Consider the following 21,511-nt stretch of genomic DNA (forward strand, 5'->3'; position numbering starts at 1 on the left):
TACCATAGACACATATCTGGCAAATGCTGTGGGAGCTAATAACAAGGAGATAGATCAGGGGGAGAAGCAGCTTTCAGTAGACATAGGTTGTTCGGGACTAAGATTTTCACCTACCCTGCCATCAATTCCCAAGGCCCAGGTCAAGGCCGCCCCCCCAGTTCCATCTCTTTTGTTCTCAAATTCAGCTCTAGTAGAGTCATTCCTTCCCGAGCCTTCAACCTCGAGGTTTGAGCCCCCCCCCGTCCACCCCACCATCTGACCTGGCAAGTTCACCTGTTCCTAAATGGAAATGGAAGGTCAAGAGCACCACGGAAGCGACTGTGAACACACGCCAGGCACAGGCAAATGCTGCAAACAGGCTTATTGCGGAAGAATTGCTGACCCATCTGGCGCCAGCTCTATATAATTTCATGGTTACTCTTACGCACCTTTTATCTACACTTTTTTTTGAGTTTGAAAAGCTTTATTGAATTGAATAAAACAATGTAAAACATCAGTACAACGGCATAAAAAAAAGAGCAGCAAGAAACAAAATAGTTATCGAGAATACTGTGCCATCAGAACAAGAAAAGCCCCAAGGGGGACAACACTATACATATGAAAGAATGCTTTTATAACTTTTCAGTTTGTGGGGAGAAGAGAGAGAAAGAGAAGGAAAGAAGAAGGAAAAAAAAAAGGGGGGGGGAGGGAAAGGGAATAGCAGTGAAAAATAAATGATAAACAGAGTAAAGATGTACAAAAGAATAAAAGTATATAACAATTGTAATAACAGTAATAATACTAATACTAATAAAAACAATAACAAGTGATCATGAGGCACATTTAGATAAATAGTCAGTTAAAGGGGACCAAAGCAAATCACGTTTAATCAACATCGGAATAAAAGAAGCACATGCACGATCTAATCTGTGATGATGGCAGAGTAAATTCCACCAAGCATTATAAACCACATTTTTGGTATCTTTCCAGTTAGTTGTTATGATTTGAAAAGCAACAGCAATACAGAGATCAATACATTTACGAATATGAAGCGGGACATCCCAAACAGGGGCCAAACCACCCAGAAAAACAGAAGAAAGAAGAAAAGGAACATTAGTGGACAAAATCTTGTTAAGTGTACACCAAATGTGGGACCACATAAGGTGGACCTTAGGGCAAAGAAAGAACATGTGAACCAAATCACCAGAAGTGCATGAACAAGACCAACACTTCTTAGCATCTAACAATTTAAATTTGAATAAGTCACAGGGAGTATAAAATAATCTATTATAAAAAAAGTAAAGGGTTTGTGTGGTGCTAGCGGACCGGGAGGTGGAGTGAAGTTTGGACCAAATAGAGTCCCATGTAGATGAGGGAAAAGTTTGATTGAGGTCCGATTCCCGGGGAAGTTCGAAGTTAGTTTTAGGCCTATCAGAAAGTGGGGGGGAAAGTAATTTATAAATAGCAGAGGCCTTAAGGGGAGCCTGAAAGTTTGGTGGAGAGGCAAGAAGGGGGGGTGAAGAGGGAGAAGGGATGTGTTGCAAGATAATAGTGGATAGTTTAGGTAGAAGTTCGTGAAAGTGTGCGCAGTATTTGTTGGAGACACCAAAGGAGTCACGAAGTGCTGAAAAGGGTAATAAGGAATTGTTAGAAATGAGTTGTCTATAAGTGAGAATTCCTTTATCGATCCATTCCTATCAAAAGAGCGCCCGATTACGTAGTTTAAGAGATTTATTATACCAGAGTGGGGTATTCAAATGAAGAGTAGATGGGACAGAGAAGGAGCGGAAAAGGGCAAGTGTTAAAGCTTTGGAGTGTTTAAAAATAGGTGAAAGCAGCTTAGGAGGTAGTTGAGTGAGATTGGAGGCAAGAAGAAAGGAGAAGGGGTGAAGTTGAGCCAATTCCAGAGAGCTCCAAGCCGTAGTAGGAGGAGACGAGGTTTCGAGAAGGAAAGGCCAAATTTGCTTGTGAGAAAAAGCAGAGTGAAAGCGTGAGATGTTGGGGAAGTTAACACCACCAAGATGTTTAGGTTGTTGAAGACGGAGGAGAGAGACTCTGGCCTTACGCTTATTCCACAGGAATTTGGAAAAAAGACTATTGATAGACTTAAAAAAGAAATGGGGGAGAGAGATAGGAAGCATGGAGAGACAGAAGTTCACGATAGGTAGGAGCATCATTTTAATAGTAGAAAGACGACCCCACCAGGAAAGAAAAAGAGGGGACCAACGTTCTATAAGAGAAGAGAGCTTTTTAAGTATATCGGAATGATTAAGTCTGATAGTTTCTCTAATGGTGTTAGCATATAAGACACCAAGGCATTTAATAGAGCCAGAATTCCATTGGAAACCAGAGCCCTGAAAAATGTGAGGAAGACAAAATTTATTGAGGGGAAGGACTTCTGTTTTATCGATGTTTAATTTATAACCAGAAACTGAGGAGTAATCATGTAGTAAAGAAAAGAAAGCAGGGAGAGCAGTAGCAGGGTTAGAAATATAAAGCAGAATATTTTCGACGTAAGCAGTAAACTTAATCTCCACATCTTTATAAAGAAAGCCAGAATAGAAAGGGGATTAACGAATTTTCTCAAGGAAAGGTTCGAGAGCCAAAATGAAGAGGAGGGGGGAAAGTGGACAGCCTTGTCTGGTACCTCTATGAAGGGGGAAATAATCAGATTGCATACCATTAATCCATATAGAAGTAGAAGGAGCAGAATAAAGCAAATGAACTAATTTAAGAAAAGTGGGACTGAAACCGTGCCAGCGCAGGGCACCAAACATAAAATCCCAATGGACACGGTCAAATGCCTTCTCGGCATCTAGAGTAATGGCCGCCAAAGGAACATCCATTTTAGCAGAGAGATGAATGATATTAAGAAGGGTCCTAGAATTGTCTGTAATGGATCTACCCTTAACAAATCCGGATTGATGAATGTTAACCAAATCGGGGATGATGGAATTAATCCGTAGAGCCAGAAGTTTCGCATATAATTTACAATCAGTATTAATGAGAGAGATGGGTCGATAGTTCTTACACAGGGAAGGGTCCTTATCTTTTTTGGGGAGAAGAACAAGCATAGCTTGCGTGAAAGAGCCTTTGGATTCACCAGAGGAGAGAAAGTGATTAATTAGCTGGAGCAAGTGAGGAACCAGGACAGATTTAAATTGTAGAAAGAAACGCACAGTAAAGCCGTCAGGGCCAGGTGTCTTATCTTTGGGGAGAAGAGAGAGGGCAGCAAGGATTTCTTTTTCTGAAATCGGGGCATCAAGAGAAGAGAAATCCACCAAAGGAGTAGGAGGTTTAGGGACAGAATTAAAGAAAGAATCTTATTGCTCTACTGAAGGGGAAGACTCAGGGGTATAAAGAGAAGAATAAAATTGAACAAAGCAATCCAGAATTTTGGCATCAGAAGTTTGGGGCGAGCCTTGTGAATCTGTAATCGAGACAATTTTAGATTTCTGTTTTTTAATTTTAAGGTAATTTGCCAGAGCCCTTCCTGCTTTATTATGACCACCATACATCTTTGCATTAAATTGAAGAAGCTGATTGGAGGCCGATTCCCAAGAATGTTTATTAAATTGCAGTTTAGCAGTAATGAGAGAGGATAAAGAATCCGGAGAATTAGAAGTGTAATAAAGATGCTCAAGTTCTTTGATGCGTTTTAGATAGGAAGAAGCCTGGGAAAGCGCTTTCTTTTTTTTACGTGACACAAAATCAATAATAGAACCCCGAGCAGTGGCCTTAAAAGCATCCCAGAGAAAATGAAAGTCAGAGGAAGAGTGAGAGTTAGTAGTGAAAAAGTCATCCATGAAGTGAGTGAAATGTTCAATAAACGTGGGATCTAGTAAAAGGAAGTTATTAAAGCGCCATCTGCGGGCCTGAGGCGTGGGAGAGGGGTAATGCATATCTAAAATAACCGGGCATGATCTGAGATGAGGATAGAACCTATTTCTGAGTTGGTCATAAATTGGAAGGCATGGTGGGAGAGAAAAATATAATCAATACGGGAGAGGGAATTATGCACAGGAGAAAAAAAGGAAAATTCCAGAGAGTCAGGGTGAGACAACCGCCATGAATCTATAAGGCCTCTGGAGGAGATGGATCTATGGAAGGACTTTTGCATTTTATTGGGAATGTAACGAGCTTGTGATTTGCGGTCCAAAAAGGGGTCCATCAATTGATTACAATCCCCCCCAACAATCAAATCGTCATTAGCATTAGAAGAGAGAAGGGAGGAGAAATCATTCCAAAAGGAGGAATCAATGCCAATCGGACCATAGACATTACAAAGAGAGAGATGAACATTATTAACTTTACAATCAAGGAGCAACCATCTACCATTAGTATCAACAGTTTCATTTAGAATTTGAACAGACAATGCTTTATGAAATAGAATAACAACACCATTCTTGTGATTAGTAGCAGGAGAGCAGAAAACATCCCCAACCCATTGTTTACGTAACAACGATAACTCCTGTGTAGAAAGATGTGTTTCTTGTAAAAAGGCAATTTGACATTTTAAACGAGCAAGATGATATAAAACACGTTGTTTCTTGATAGGGTTGCGAAGACCCTTAACATTCCAGGAAATTAGTCGAAAACCTTTCATAGGAGGAGATTAAGGGAAAAGGAAAAAGAGAGAATAATACAGGTAAGAAGAGGGAATATATAGAGAGATTGGCAAGGAGAGATGAAGACAAGCCAAATATAATAAAGAGAGGAACAATGGAAATAGAAAAGAAACCCAAGTAGAGAGAGCGGAAGAAAAAAAGGAGCAATGCCAACATACGAAGGTGCAATGAGACTGAGTGAAGAGATAGAAACGGAGGAGAAAAGAAGAAGTGATTAATAATGCAGTGCCAAAATAAAGGTGGAAAGAAGTAACTCACAACTAACATGATGAAATAGAAAAAAGAGCAGAATAGACACCAAACAGAAAAGGAGAGAGATATCAAAGAAAGACGACACAAAACCAGCAGAAGGAGGTACAGAGGGGGAATGAGAGAAAATGAGGAAAAGGGATTAGAGGGACTAGTACCATTGCAACGGAGAAGAGGAAAGAAGAGTAATAGGGAAAGGGCGAGTGAAGTAAAAAATGTTGAGAGAAACCAAAAAGGAGAGGGAAGGAAAGGAAAGGGAAGTAAGTAAGAAGGAAGAAGGGAGCTAAAAGCTACCCTAAAGAAGACAGCAAGAAGAAAGATGGCGAGGAGAATCAAAAAGGCTCCAGCCATACAGAACACGTAACAAAAAGGACAATGAAGTGAGAGCGGGAGCAGCGAAAAAAGACGACCGCACAGGAAGAAAAACATAAAGGTCGAGAACACAGTCCGAGGAACCAGAAGAAGAGAAGACTAGGAATAGAAAAGAAATACAAAGAGAACCAAGGACCGAGCACGACATAAGAACAAATGAAGGAGACTTACCGAACAAGTATGCAGGGAATCAGCGTACTGGGATGACGGAAACGAACGATGACACAATACAATGGAGAGGATGGCAAACAGAACAGGAAACGGACCTAAGGAACGATAAAAACCAAAGAGTGAGGTAATACGAAAGGAGACAACAAGTCAACACATGGTAGACAATAAAATAAACACAGAGGCAGAGACATTGTTAGTTAAGAGCCGCTTTGCTCCATGGAGTCGTCTCTGTGGGAATGGATGAACCTGCGGAGATCAGCCGGATCCTCGAAGCTGTAAGACCGATCCTTGTATGTAACCTTGAAAAAGCACGGATGAATTAGACCATATCTAGCGTTCATGGAACGAAGCGTAGGCCGCAGGTCCAGAAAATCTTTTCGACACGTTGCAGTCGGTTTGGAGACATCCTGAGAAAAAAATAGTTTGTGACCTGACCATAACAGTTGCTTGTGTTGTTTGGCTGAGTGGAGAATAGTCATGAGGTCAGAATAGAGAAGAAAATAAGCAATAATGCCTCTAGGTTTTGAAGATGAGGAGGAGTTTTTAGGACCCAGACGGTGTGCTCGTTGAATATTGACATCCACATGTTTAGGCATACCAACAATTGGTAAGACTTGAGTCTTCAAAAAAAGGATGATGTCAGACCCTTCAGAATTCTCCGGAACACCATAAATACGTAGGTTGTTGCGTCTATTTCGTTTTTCCAAATCTTCAGACGTTTTCTTGAGGACCTGAACCTCCTTAGTGAGAGTGACCAGTTTGGCGGCAATATCTTGGGCGTCACTGATTTTTTGCTCAACATCAGTAACCCTTTTGTCAAGATTAGACCACTTGTCATCCAGCCTTTGCAGAGTAGCAGTGGTGTCTGCAATAAAAGGGTGAATTAAGCGAAGTTCTTCCATAAGGTCCTCAAGAGTGACAGGAGGCGGAGACTTGGAAGGAGATGGTGGGTCCTTTTTGAGGCATTTTCCCACAAGTGTAGGGTCCTTACGTGAGGTGGAAGCAGCATTGGAAGCTTTTGTAGTATGTCCTTGCTCCATATTGGCAAAGCCAAAAAAAAGAGAAAGATTAAAGGCGTAAGGTAAAGTATGAGCAGCGTACCGTGGGATGAGGGCTGCAAATTACCAAAAGGAGCAACAAAATGCTGAAAGAATACACCAACTGGAGTCTGCAGAGCACAAAAAGAAAGTTGAAATGGGTCCAGGAGAGGCAAAACCGCAACCGAACAATGACAAGACAAATGTTGAGGTAAATAGTAGAGGCCAAGGTCCGACGACAAAGGGAAAGCCAAGAAAAGTCACCAAATGCCACAAAAGAGTTCAAATGCCCTTAAAAACCTTTGGAATAGTAAATAAACAAGGCCATTGGGCAATAGTCCTGAAGTGGTTAACATTCTGGGTGGTTAGGAAGCAAAAATATTAAAAAACGATAAAAAAGAAAAAACAAAATGGCGGCCGTTTCCGAGGTAATTGCATTTTCGCAAAAAAAAATGCCCAAACAGTCAGAAAGCGTGCAGAAACATACCCAGGTGTTGGGGGGCAGTTCCGACGCTGGAAACGGCCGTTTCCGCCGAGAAACGCCTTCTGAAAACAGAGCCTTCACAGCAGAAGCGCCGCCGAAATCGCGGAGCTCAGGGGGAGCGGCCATCTTGTTTGCCGCGTTGCGCGCCCTATTTTTTATCTACACTTTTGAATAGATTGGATAAGCTGGAATTAGCTTCCAGGGATGTGGCTAGTAAAATGAATACTCTTTTGATTTCAGGGGCTAAACATCCACGTATTAACTGCCAGAGTGTCCCTCATTAGCTGATACCGCGCTCCTCGCAAATCCGTTGAGTAGCAGTGTTATCCTGCATGTGAATGCTTACCTAAAACCGAAGAGAGTTACAGACCAGCATACAATGCTAGATGCTGGTAGATCTTACACCATGGGAGATGGAACACCCCATGTCGCTCGGTCGAACCAGGTCCTAGGTCTTGCAGACATCCCTTACCTTGATTTGCAACTACCCAAAGATTTCCAGATCCCAGTGATCGACCTTCCTACAGCTCTCAAAGAGGAATCTACGATCCAACTGATCAATAAATCTTCGCATTGGTTGGCCATGCTCTCTGGGTATTCTGTCAGGGATCAATGATACCTTGATGGCGAGGAGGGTGGCGTGGATAGGAATTTTTTTGAGGAGACTGCATCATTATATTCTTACGATACCCAGAGTTACCCCGCAAAATCCTCTCTCGAGCATCTAAATTATTTTCCCCGACCTCATGCATTATACTATTCCCGCTGGGCTTTTTCTATAGACCTCAGGTGTTTTTACTTTCAAACTCTTATGCTCCCATTGTAGATCTGAATGAGTTGGATTAACTTCAGGAGTTTGAGGAGACACTCGTCTGTTCACTCCAACAACAAGGCCCTCCGAGACAGAGTGTCAAGGAAGCTAACCATTCATTAAGATTGAGCCCAAATGTGATTTTATCAGCTTCCCTCTCTCACAAACTTCCTGTGATTAACTGCACGCCCCAGGTGAGCCCTTATGCGCCTTTTCTTTCTTACTCCCTCCCGGTAACATCAACCACACTCCTGGAAGAGAATGTAATCTTATCTCCTGGAACATGACAGATCTGTATTCTCCAAGTTTACTGAAGTCAGATCGCTACTGTATGTCATATGCTTACAGGAAACCTGGGAGACTAAGAATATTTTTTTTATGGACGGGTATAAGACTACCTTCTGCCCCGCGTCATACTCAATATGGGATGAGCTAGTGGGGGCCTCATTTTATTTGTGGATCTAGAACTTTGTAATGATATAAAGATTTTAAAGTGGGACTCTCAGGTATTCCAGGGTATAGAATTGCACAGGGGGAGAGCACTTACACTTGTTATTATTAATTTTTATAATGCCAAGACGGGGAAGGCGGTTCATCCAATCTCAATCCAATCTCAATGCCTTAAATTCAGCCCTAAGCTCAATAAAGGAGGAGGGCTGTGGGCGCATGAACCTCATTTTAGCGGGTGATTTCAACTGTCATTTGTGCCCATATTTTGTGAAAAATCAGTCGATTGCCCAGCCTTGCCCGCTTTTGGACGACCTCGACACAGAAGCCACCATGGAAGGGAAGGTGTTCAACAACCTCTTACTTACTCATAACCTGGTACACACCCTCGACCAGTGGCATTCCGGGCCTATTTCTCAATTGCCCCCAACCTATAAAGGACGGGGTTCTTCATCTATCATAGACTTTATATTCATGACAGCACCATTGGGAGTGATCCCTGGCTCATGTACTATAGAGCACAGTGCTTTTAGTGACCACAATCCACTGACACTTGTGCTGACAGGGCTGGGCAACACCAATAGGCCATCGAAAGCTCCAGGCATCTTTAACCTTCACTGATCAGGGTAGGAGCCTTTGATGGGTGAGCATAGATGTAAAGGCCTTTAACTATTGCCTTTTTTCCTCCTGTCAGGAAGAGAACGGTACATGTCTGGATCCTCATACACGAGCGAGGCCATTTTAAGCTTGTTCTCTTCCAACGCTCAGGTAGTTTCTGGCCTTTTAACAACACAGGCAGCGGGAGTGCCCCGGCTTCCCCCTTATTGTTTGATCACAAGCGTTTGCAGGCTTTAAGAAGGCTAAAAGCAGCCCTGAAACAGGAGCCATGGAGAAAGATAGAGGGCCTGGTGCTTACGCGTTTATAAAGAGACGCTGAAAGAGCGCAGGCTCCAACTTCAAAAGCGGGCTTGGGAGGACTTAACCAAAGAGGGTATATTGAGGGATTCATCCTTATTTTGAAAAATTATAAATTGCCCATGCTTTGCAAACCCAGTCAAACTGTCTGTGTACCATCACATCACGCCGGATCACGCCGGATCAGTGGGTGTCCCATTATGAAAAAGTTTACAATGTAGGCTGTCAGGGCGACCGATGCGTAGACATACCTTCCTGCCCGACAGTTTCCTCCATTAGTTTTTCTCTGGAGGAGGTGTCCTCAAGCATCGAGTTGTTGGCACTAAACAGGGTCACGGGCCCGATGGCATAGCCCCCAGACCTTTTCAGCGATAACATCGAGGTCTGGGGTCCTATATTGACCAAAGTCTTAAATGCAGCGGCCTCCAGGGGTAGATTGCCCTCCTGGTCCGCTGCCTTTATAATGCCAACTTTTAAAACAGGAGATAAGAATAACCCACACTCTTTTCATCCAATATCCCTCATTGAGGCCGTAGTCAATGTCTTGGGTCGGGTACTCTTATCCAGATTGTCTTTGCGGGCCACAGATAGCCAGATTTTATCAGATGTCCATTATGGCTTCCCGAAAGGTTTGTCAACTACGGCCCAATGTCTCAACCTTTATCTCCTGATATCTAAATACACAGTGGCACAACCGGGCACTATGTACTTAGTTTTTATGGATCTTACATTTGCTTTTGACCGGGTAAACAAGACTAAGTTGTGGGGCATATTACCCTCTCTGGGAGTGCATCCTTGCATTGTCCATTTACTTATGTCCTTCCATGGCCCAAACAACGGTGGCAGTGAGATTTTCCCATGAGGGAGACCTGTCTAATCATTTTAACTGTACACGGGGAGTGCACCAAGGCTCCATTTTAGCTCCTTTCTTATTCTCAGTTGATATTTTTGGTCTTGAGTCTTCCCTTTTGGCACTCGAGACAGACTCCCCTAGAGTAGGCGGGGGAGCTTTGCCAGGGCTACTTTATGCTGATGACGCAGTGCTCATCGCCCGTATTGGCCGGGTCCTGCACGTTTTAATAGATGGTTTGTGGCATTCATGGACAACTGATCCTGTCTGTTAATTTTACAAAGTCCTATGTTTTAGTGGCCGGTCCCCGGGGGGCTGCGGGCGAAAAGTTTTAAAACTGGCAACCATACTCTTAGAGGGAAGATGAGCGACCTGAATAAATCCTTGGGAGCCATCACTAGCTTTGCAAGTAGATTGGGTTCATGGGACCCCGAAGTCATCTTGAAATTGTATGAGTCTAAAGGCGTTTCTAGAGTTGTATATGGCCGCGAAATCTAAGGGTATGTGCCATCACACAGTTTGCAGGTGGCAGAAAATAAGTTTCTGCACCGGATCCTGAGAGTCCCCCAAGGCATGCCAGCCTGGTCTGTGCATGAAGAGCTAGGGGATTAGTTATCTGGCTGATCAAGTGGCAATCAAACCTGTAGATTGCTGGTTAAAGATATGGACATGCGAACATAAGGTTTAAAGCGCATGATCCTATCGGATTGTCTGGCATTGGATGATTGCAATAAAATCCCTTGGATACGATACGTAAAGGAATCCTTCCAGGCCATAGGAAGGCCAGACATTTTTCTTGCACATGACACTTTAAGTTTCAGGGATGTTAAAATTATAAAAGACCTACACCACAAATTCTTTACTACGAATCGCGAAAACAATGAGCTTAGTAAACCCTCAGTGAGGTCCTATGTAATGTTAACATCGGTCCCTGGTATTGAACCATGCCCCTCGCCCAGGCACTCGTCACCAGCCAACTGGACTACGGAAACACCCTCTACGCCGGAACCACAGCCAAGCTACAGAGAAGACTCCAGCGCATCCAGAACACCTCCGCCCGACTCATCCTGGACATCCCCCGACGCAGCCACATCTCCGACCACCTGAGAGACCTGCACTGGCTCCCCGTCAACAAGAGGATCACGTTCCGGCTCCTCACCCACGCACACAAGTCTCTCCATGACCTGGGCCCCAAGTACCTCAACGACCGCCTGACCTTCTACACGCCCACCCGCCAGCTACGGTCTACTAGCCTTGCCCTCGCCGCCGTACCACGCATCCGAAGAGCCACCGCCGGAGGCAGATCCTTCTCCTACCTGGCGGCCAAGACATGGAACTCCCTCCCCATCCACCTACGGCTGACCCAGGACCATCTCTCCTTCAGGAAGCAACTCAAGACCTGGCTTTTCGAGCAGTAGCGGACCCTTTTCCCCCAAGCGCCTTGAGACCCTTCCGGGTGAGTAGTGCGCTATACAAGTGTCATGATTGATTGATTGATTGAACTAGTGCTCATGATAGATTTCTAATCACACGTTTTAGATTCAATCAGCTTCATCATTTTTTAGCATCTCCGGCTGGTTTCTTTCTTCCGTCTGACCAAAGAGGTCCCTGTGGCTGCAATCTTCTATCTCCTCAGGACACGTTACATTTTGTATTACTGTATACATTTTTTTCTTTGCCCAGAAAACGCTTCCTCTGGCCCTTATTAAAAGTTCTAAAGTTTAGGCAGGCCAAAGTGGCACTCTTGCACTTACAGTTGTTACCTAACCCCTTTACATTCTGTGCAGTAACACGTGTTTTGCGGGCCCCTTACAGATCTGGGCTTTCCAGAGTTGACTGAACTTGTGTGGCCTGCATTGGTAAATTGTTTTTTTTTGCACGCGGGTGTGTAGAGCTTTGCTCCACAGATTTTTACCAATCTATACTATTCTGAAAATGTTATGAAGTTTTAGCTGCATGAAATTCTTTTTTATATATTATGTTGTGTAATTTCCTATATTGTTAGATTTTTTGAATGTATATTTTATGGATGTGTTTGCACCAGAATAAAGAAAGCCGTATATATATATAACCTGTACTGATAGTCTGCACTGATGGCATTCACAGCTAACTTACCTGCACCGATAGTCTTCACTGATAACTGTCACTGATAACCTGCACTGATGGTTTGCATTGGTGGCCTTTCCTCCTAACCTGCACTGATAACCTGCATTATAACCTGCATGGATAGCCTCCCTTGATAACCTGCACTGATGGCCTTCACTGCTAACTGCCACTGTTGGCCTGCATGGAATGCATCCACTGCTAACCTGCACTGACACCCTGTAAATGTAATATAAATGTGTTTGTATTTATATAGCACATTTCTACCTATAGGTCTCGTAGCGCTGTATTCATATCGCTGTGGAACCCATCCTGGCTTTCCTGTGAAATGTCCACTCGTGGGCACCCCCAAGGTGAAGCCAGGCATCCTCGCGCTGCTGGGGCCGTTGTGGAGATTAAGCAAGCTATTGCCCAGAGTCACAGAGTGTATGTCATGATTGGAATAGGCACCGAGGCGAGAGTTATCAGGTCCGGGGAAATTGAGCCCAAGAACCGCCGAGGCGGGAATTGAATCCTGGCCCCGGGCTAGACCTCTGCATCAGGGTCTGCCGCTCTAACCATTGAGCCACACTTCTCCACACAATACTTCCACCTGCATTGATGACCTGCAACAATAGCTTGCACTGATGACTTTCACTGCTAAACCGCACCGATAGTCTGCACTGACTTTCACTGCTCACATGCACTGAGAGTCTGCACTGATAGTTGGCACTGATGCTCTTCACAGCTAACCAGCACTGATAGCTGGCACTGATGAAAGTCACTGCTAACCTGCACTGACGGCCTTCACAGCTAACCTACACTGATAGTCTGCTCTTATGGCTTTCACTGTTAAGTAGGCCTGGGTGGCAAATTCCGTTCCGCTCGCGGAATTTGCAGAAATTTGGTAATTTTGCATTGTGGTGAGAATGGGGAATTGCCAAGAATTCCGCGATCCACAGCTTCACGGAATTTTTAGCTTGTTCGCGCTTTCAAAATGCGTGTACGTGAGATATTTCTCCCCGAGCACACAAACAGTGTTCGCGAACAGGAAAAAATCATCGCGAACAGGAGGAACAAGCAATTCCGCGTGTTCTCTGAACTTTTGCATGCTCGCGGAGCGCGACTACGCAAATTCCGCCCACCCCTACTGTTAACCAGCACTGATGGTCTGCTCTTATGGCCTTCACTGTTAACCTGCACTGAAAGTCTGCAATAATGAAAGCCACTGCTAACCTGCACTGATGACCTACACTGATCGTCTTCACTGACAGCCTACACAGTTAACATGCACTGTGCATACAATTGGTTTCAAACAATGTAGGTTTGGTGTAGAAATCGTCTCATGAATTTATCTTTTCCAGGGATTCAAACAAGACCAACATTCTCATCAATCGTGTCCTAGGAAAGGAAAGTCTATACAAGGGGCAGTTCAACTTGGTCGCGCCTGATGGTTCTGTGATCCCAACCAAGTCTGGAGACAACTCCCTGTACCATGCCCTGGCAATGGCCAAAGGGGTCCAGCCGAGCCAGGATATCTCAAAGGAGGCTGCAGATTTCAAGCAGAAGGTGTATAAGGAGGTAAGTTAACATTACATATAGTTAAAAGGAGAGATGACACTTTGCAGGCTGGGATGACATTTTATAGGCCCCTGAGCACAAGTGAATGCAGAGCACGACATTTCGCATCCATCCTGTCACTGCTTCTGGCGTCATTGTGTGACTGACTCTTTCTCGATGCTTCCCCATTCTAAACAAGGCTTCCACCGTCTCACCTACTCGAGGAGATGGCGTGAGCGTTCTGGACAAAGCTCAAGAGATTTGAACGTGATTTAACACGTATACTGAAGAGGGAGCGTGGTGATATTGGATCCTTCTTTCTAATTGTCCCCATGCCGGTGGTCCGTGTGGGTTGGAATAAGTCTAATTGAAGACAGTAAAGCCTTGAAAAAGTTCCATGTGTATATAAACTGAGGCAACAAAACACATGTTTGCTGTCCATCTGGCTTACAAAACTGAATATGAAGATTCCACTAACAAGTATAAAAGAATGAAGACACTAATATGATCTGTTTAAATATGTGTGCTGACTTACTATTGCTAATGCTGTAATTTTTTATGGAAAATTGAATTTTACGTGTGCTAGGGAGTTGAACCTCCCCTCCGAGTGGCAGTCTGTGAGGGTGCCATTGACAGAATGTCCTCGCCTCACTTCCTCATATTCATTCCTGCATGTGTCCTGTCATTCATTCTGATCTACATGTGTGAGGGAGCCTTGGGTGCTTTACTCAGAGCCACATCTCTTCTCACCTGGCTCACTCCTGGTGTTATTGTGTGAGCTTTGGGTGCCACACTCAGAGCCACATCTCTTTTACTCACTCCTGGCTCACTCTTTATGATCTAAGTGTGTGAGCGAGCCTTGACAGCCACACTCAGAGCCACACCGCTTGTACATATTCACCTAGGTACCTTTCTACAACATCTTTGGACATCAATTCAACCCCAGAGAACTTGTTGCTATCCCACCCTCCACCAACTTAGAAACCCACCTTACAGAAAGGACAACTCTCACCAGAAACCACGCAGCGGCAATCATGCAGACCATCTATTCATGGGGCTCAGCGGACCAATGGCCCCACCACATCTACAACGGAGGAACACCACCATACAGCACCACCCTAACCCGCCTCATCAACACCTCCATCAGGTCCACCAGTTTCCCGGATGAATGGAAGCTTGCAGACATCAATGCCCTACTCATGACACACATCCACTGAGTACCTTTTGACCCATCTACCTGCTCCCATAGGCAGCCAAAGTAATTGAAAAGGCCACCAACAAGCAATTCATAACCCACCTTGACCTTCACTGTCTTCTAGACAAACACTCAATCATGATTCAGAAGGCAACACAGCCCTGAAACATCACTCATCCCGACCACCGCCGACATTCGAATCATCCTGGACCTAAGAGAAACAGCAGTACTCATCCTGATTGACCACTCCGCAGCCTTCAACACTGTCTCCCATAACACCCTCATCAGAAGATTCCATAAGATTGGCATACAAGGATTATCTCCTAAATGGGTCTGTTCCTTTCTCATGGCATGAACCCAAAGGGTCAGGCTGCCACCCTTCACATCAGAGAACAATAAATCGATATCCAGCGTCCTACAGCGATCATCCCTCTGCCCCACCCTTTTCTAAATATACAAAACACAGTTTGCCAACATCATCCTATCACAAGACATCACCGTAATCTTCTACACCGATGACACTCAACTCATGCTGTCCTTGATGGACAAGACAATCACCACCAGACCTAACTTCACCAAATGCATGGCCATGGTAGCAGATTGGATGCAGACCAACTGCCTGCAGCGCAACTCCGAGAAGACGGAAGTACTGGTCTTTGGCAAAAAGACCGCCACGTAGGCTTCCACCTGGTGGCCATCGGATCTAGGACCAACACTCTCACATCACGTAAGAAATCCAGGGATCATTATAGACACGCACAACATGATGGCTCATGTCAACACAGTGTGCACCTCCTGTTTTCACATTCTGTGCATGCTACAAAAGATCTTTAAATGGTTGCCTCACTATACCAGATGGACCCTCACATGGACACCTGTCACCAGCAGGCTGGAATACAACATCACTCTCTACTCCAGAAATGCCAAAACACTCCTACAAAGACTCTGGATCATTGAGAACACTGCTGCAAGACTAATACTGAACCTCATATGCTGCACCCACATCACACTGCACCTCAAGAATCCTCACTGGCTCCCCGTCCCCAAGCGAAGTGCAGCCAATTCAAATTTCTCACACACGCATACACAACTCAGGATCAGAATACCTGAACAGCTGCATACACTTCCACCAAACCACCAGACACCTACACTCTGCCTCACTCTTACCTGCACACATTTCCCACATCTGTAAAATCAAAACTGGAGGTCGCTCATTATGCTACATCACACCCATGATGTGGAAAGGCCTCCCTTAACCCTCAGAGCCATCTCTTCACTTCACATCTCTTCCCACAAGAAGCCGAGGACCTGCCTCTTCAAACAAGCACCTTCGGGACCACACACCTACATGCCGAAACACCTGCCCAAGCTCTTAGGTACTCTTCTGGGTGATTTTTGTGCTATATAAACCAATATGTCATAACATACTATGACATAGCCCATAGTCCAAGTGAGACTTGGGAGCCACATTCAGAGCACATCCCTTCTACTCACCACTGTCTCACTCCTTTTTTATCTAAATCTCCAGAGCCATTTGGAAACCCCCTGTGATAATTGTGTGACTGAGCCTTAGGAGCCTTAGCCAGAACCCATTCTATTCTACTTACACCTGGCTCACTCTTTCAGGTATAAGTGTGTGAGTGAGTCTCTCTCATCTTCAGTTGAAAAGTTTGTGGGTGGCCTTCAGGCCTAGCGGTATCGATCCACTCCTCTGCCGATGGACGGGATTCATTTTCAGGTCTGTCCTCGGTGCCACTCCAAGTACCCTCACACTCATCTACCCCAGGTCTGCAACTTGTGCTTATCACCGGAGCACAAGGAAGAATAAGACTGCGAGGCCTGTCCTTTGTTGACAAATGCAGTACCAAGGCACTCAACAGACTCCGGATATCTTCAGAGAAGAATCTGAACAGGAAGAGGCAGCAGCTGCAGAAGAAAAGGAGGTTTTTTTCTGTTCGAGAATCAGATTCCGACCTTGAGATCGAGTTGGAGTCGGAAGACATTCCAGCAGGATAGGGTGTTAGGAGTACCAAAATACTTGTACCCATAAACTATCATTTACTAAATATAAGGCTTCAGCACCACGTATGTCTTTGAGCCTCGGTCGGCACCGAGATGACGTTTTGGATCCCAGGCCCTCGGGCCCGGCATTGAAACAAGTGGTCAAGCCTTCTGGCTAAGGATCGATCCGAGACAGATTGTTTTCGGACTCAAAACCTTTTGCTCCAAAAAACAAATCTGGTTAAGTTCCCAAATCTTCCAGTTTGAAACAAAAGTCAGTTTCGGTGCAGAAACCTTCGACTTCCCAAAGACAAGAAAGACAAGTCTGGTTCGCCACCAAAACCTCTGATGCCGATATCAAAAGATGATATTTCAGATCCCCAGAACCAATCTTAGACAATACAAAGGAAAAACTGTATCCAAAGCAGAAACAGCTCTACATCAGTCCTGTCTCTGCTTCTCTTCAGCAGCATATTTGCCTCTTCCTACATACACCTGCCTACTTCTCCACTACCACCCCTCTATCAGCCCTTTACTCCTGGTCCCAGACCTTCCCACTAACTATGTTGCATAGTAGCTCTCCCCATGTGCCCTAAAGTGTATTATCCTGGGGAATTAACCTTTCTGACACCTTTTTAACATCGATATCCGTCTTTCAATGTACAGAAATGTATACTTGGTATTGGTTTTATGCACTGTATGTCAGTATGTCAGTAGCATGGGCTTCCAGCGCGGTTAGTTATGTGAAATTCAGGGGTCTATTCGGAGTATTTATCACAGACTGCATTTAATTGGGTTTTCAGGTGTGTTTATATGGCATTCCACACCACATAATTCGACAACAAATTACATATTTCAACTCAACAACACAATTGCTCAACACACCACATACAGCTGAAGCTCATCACAGAACTCCACATCATGCCACAAAATTCAACAGCACACCACATAATTACACTTCACAACATAAAACTCCACAACACAAAATGTCATTGTGCATAATTATACTCCATGACACACAGTTCCACTCCACATAATTGAAGTACACTCAATACCACATAACTACTATTCACATATTTCCACTGCACACTGTGCCACATAATTCCAATTCACACATACACTCCACACCACAACTCCACCACACACAATTCCACAACTAACATTTCCAATCAAGCCCACATAATTCCACTCCACACTACATACACTCACTCCAATCCAAAAGGCTTAGGGAAAACACGTTATCATTTACAACGCCAATACCTCTAACTCTAACAATTGCAAGACCAATTTACATTGCAAATGCTTGTTTAAGCTTGCAGATGCTTGCATAGCAAAAAGTAAGGGATACAAGTCATCTTTATCAGCACTTCAAAGATGTACAAAGGAAGTCCTTCCTAAAGCTGATCAGTCACATCCTGTTCTGTCCAGATCCGTTTTAAAAGAGAGTCTCCTCCCTTGAGGGCACAGTGGGGTGGGAGCCTCGGTTGTAGATATGTATGCCGCAGCTACCTGGGCAAATCCTTCTAGACCTGTCCATCTTTAGAGCTTGAAGTCAGTGCAAGGCAATGAGGATATGTTTGGTGCAAAGGTATTCAAGTATAAATAGGTATCTTTGAAGGACTCTTCATTTTCATGAGTTTTGAGATATATGAATTACTTGCAAAAGCTGGGTTTTCTTGAGACTGCAGTAGAAATTCAAAATGAAGTGATGGAAGATCCTGGCATTTTAATCCTGCACAAAAAGCCAAGTTTTCAGCCTTTTTTTAAACACCTCAACATTGCTTACTGCGTGGCGCTCGCTAGGGAGCTTATTCCAAGATGCTGGTCCTAGATAGGCAAGTGATCTACCTCCCGCTCTAACACGTTAAATTCTGGGAGTCCCCAGGTTTGTTGATGGGCAAGAGAAACTGAACCTTGTTCTAAGATAGACAGCACTGGTCTGGTAAAGTGCCTGCTGAAAGCAGATTCTGTACCTGATAGGAAGCCAAGGGAGAGTGCTGATATGAGGGGACATATGCACTCTCACTGGCAGGTTCAGAAGAAAGAGGGCTGTCACATTTTGGACCACCTGAAGCCTAACCAACAGGTGTTCCGGTAAACAAAAATAAAGGGCATGTCCGTAGTCCAACCTCCAGGTTATCAGGCCTGCTTTTTTGCAGTGCACGACAAGAAGAGTAGGAACTTTTCTAGGGACTGCAGTAAATCAGAGAAGGCGCCTGCCACTGACTTAATGTAGCAGGGATTCTGCTCCTACACAGAACTGTGCATAAATACTTGGAACCTCAGTGAATTAGGGTGTGCCAAAAACTCACCTTAGTACCCAAAATCCTCTACCAGACTAGCAATCAGTGTCTCATTGGTTCGTCCATCCCCCAATGATTAGACAACCCAGAACATGGACTTAGAACACCTCAGGTTACGTGGAACGCATGAACACTCTTTCTTTATACTATCATACCAGTCCAAAACGAGGAGTAAATGAGGACACGTGCAAGTTTGAAATATTTCTTTCTAATGCAGTGTTCTCAAGCGCAGTATCTTAGCTAATATAAGCAAACTTATTATTAGCAACAAGGTTATCAGCATAGTTACAATTCCTTAAAATACTAAGGGAGAAAGCATGTTAAAATGCTGAAGGGAAGAAGGCTAAATTGCACCTAAATCTTACCCTCCCTTGCTAGTATATTATGTTATTTCTACAGAAGGTCTCTTTGGGTTGAGAAGGGCGGCCCCATACCTCTGGTTCTAGTAAAAAGGGATCACATCATTCTCTACACCAGCTCTCAGCATGCAAATGTTCTTCAGAGTGTGTCGTGCATGCTGTGCGCAGTGCATTATTAAACGCGCTAAAACTCAGAGTTGGCCACAGCTGCATATGTGTTATGTCTAGTACGTGCGCTGATCAGACCCAACAACAGCCACTGTGTTGAAATAACCTTGAAGGTCTCAGTACTCACTGTTAAGACATAGCTTACCAAACAAAGCTGAAATCATTATTCTCGTGTGAAGCAAAATATTCTGTGATACTCTAAACAATTATAATACTGTGTGCCGTGTGCAAAAGCAGCAGAGAGGAAAAATCATGGCGTTTAAACTTCTAATAAGCTCATGCTAACTTAACACAGTGTAAAGGCAAATCCTATCTTCATGACATAATCTGTAGGTTAAAGGACAGATATAATTGAATTTGAAAACTAAGTTCCTAACTATGCCTCCTTGTGGTACTGGGGGAGGCATCTTCAGGCCAGGAAGTCTGCCAGGTTTCTGAAAAAGTATTGCCAAAGTCAACAATTTCCGTTTTGCCTGCATCACACTTGAACTCGTGACGGCCAGCCAACTGAAGTCTGCAGTCAGGCAGGTTTAAATCAGCATCCCTGAAATCTCTTCTCCTTTGCCACATGAGAACAAATGCTGAGTATTGTCAGCGTAGACTATACCTTAAGCCCCCAGGGCATCTGCCATCTCAGTAAGAGCAGTGAGAAATGTAATAAACAAAGCACCTCATGTGGGGCCATATTATCAAGAATGGCGTAAAAAGTATCGCCGCTTTAGATCTGAACCTGGGCATCTATGCAAATTCACAATGGAATATTATCAAGCTCATTATCGCTGCTTTAGATGCAGTTTCTTACCGCTACAGCGGTGATCATTTTAACGCCGTTCTGGATAATATGACCCGAGGTTTTGAGAAGAAGGGGAGAATCCAGACCTGTTGATGGTGAGGCAGCCAAGGCTTGACCCGCTTTACCAATGGACTGACGTACCACACTGAATCAAAGGCTGCTGATAGGTCTAACCGTCCAAACCACCCCCGGCATCTAAAATCCCTTTAATGTATTCTGTTTCTTCCGTAAGTGCTGTCTCAGGACTAATGTGGGGTCAGAAATGTATCATACAAGAGGAAACTGAAAGAGCAGCAAACAGCTGCAAAGCCTCAAACTAGTGTTGCAGCATAGCTGGGGTGACCTTTGTGCAGTGTGCATTTGCTGAATTCCCCAAAAATGTATGCAAATGCTTAAAAGAGGCTGGTGCTTTGCCTTATGATGCACTCTCAGTTGTCACGTGTTCAGCAGGCGTTTGGTGCAAGCTGTACCTTTCATGCTTCTAGGGTGATGGTGCATCTCACATGACTGTATAAAGATAAATACTTTATCAATTTGAAGACCCAACCGGGATTCATGCAAAACTAATTCCTACTGGAGTTTTCTGGATTATTGGAAGAGCATCGTTAACCCATAGGGTAGTGTAAGTAACCGAGAATCAGTACTAACCAATTAAAAGCAACACAACTCATAGTGTGCATACATCGTGCGAATCACCCAAGTGAGATAACAACTTTACCCTCCCCATCATCTGGCACCACAGAGAGACAACAGGCAGATATTTGGTCATCTTGGCATAATGTGTTAAACGTCAACACACTGGATCCTTTTTACTCGGGCATTGGTAAACCAATCACAAATATTGTAGCCCCGAAGAGGTAGGCTCATTCTAGCAACAGATTGTCTTTACATTCCAGACATGGCCCTAGTCATCAGGATATCAAGACACGCACTACGGTCATGAATCAGTCCCTCTATGCTTGCTGTGCCAGCAGGCCCCATCCTGCACTGCTTTATCAGCAATAACCGGTCCTCCATCCCAGAGGCATTTACCACCACGGCACGGCTTAACGCCTTGCCCCCAAGGGGTTACTGAACACCGGATACCCCCAACATCTTAATACACAC

The 21,511-nt window shown here is 44.3% G+C and overlaps 1 protein-coding gene across 1 annotated transcript in view; it reads left to right on the forward strand.

The window, feature by feature from the left end:
* Positions 1-21,511, forward strand: part of LOC144819165 (uncharacterized) — a 285,622-nt gene that overhangs the window by 256,828 nt on the left and 7,283 nt on the right. The window contains exon 6 of the mRNA XM_078677137.1: positions 13,390-13,606. Within this exon, the coding sequence (XP_078533263.1) occupies positions 13,390-13,606 (217 nt within the window). The remainder of the gene's footprint in view (positions 1-13,389; positions 13,607-21,511) is intronic.

This window comes from Lissotriton helveticus, chromosome 2_1 (genome assembly GCF_964261635.1).
Source record: "Lissotriton helveticus chromosome 2_1, aLisHel1.1, whole genome shotgun sequence".
NCBI lineage: Eukaryota > Metazoa > Chordata > Amphibia > Caudata > Salamandridae > Lissotriton > Lissotriton helveticus.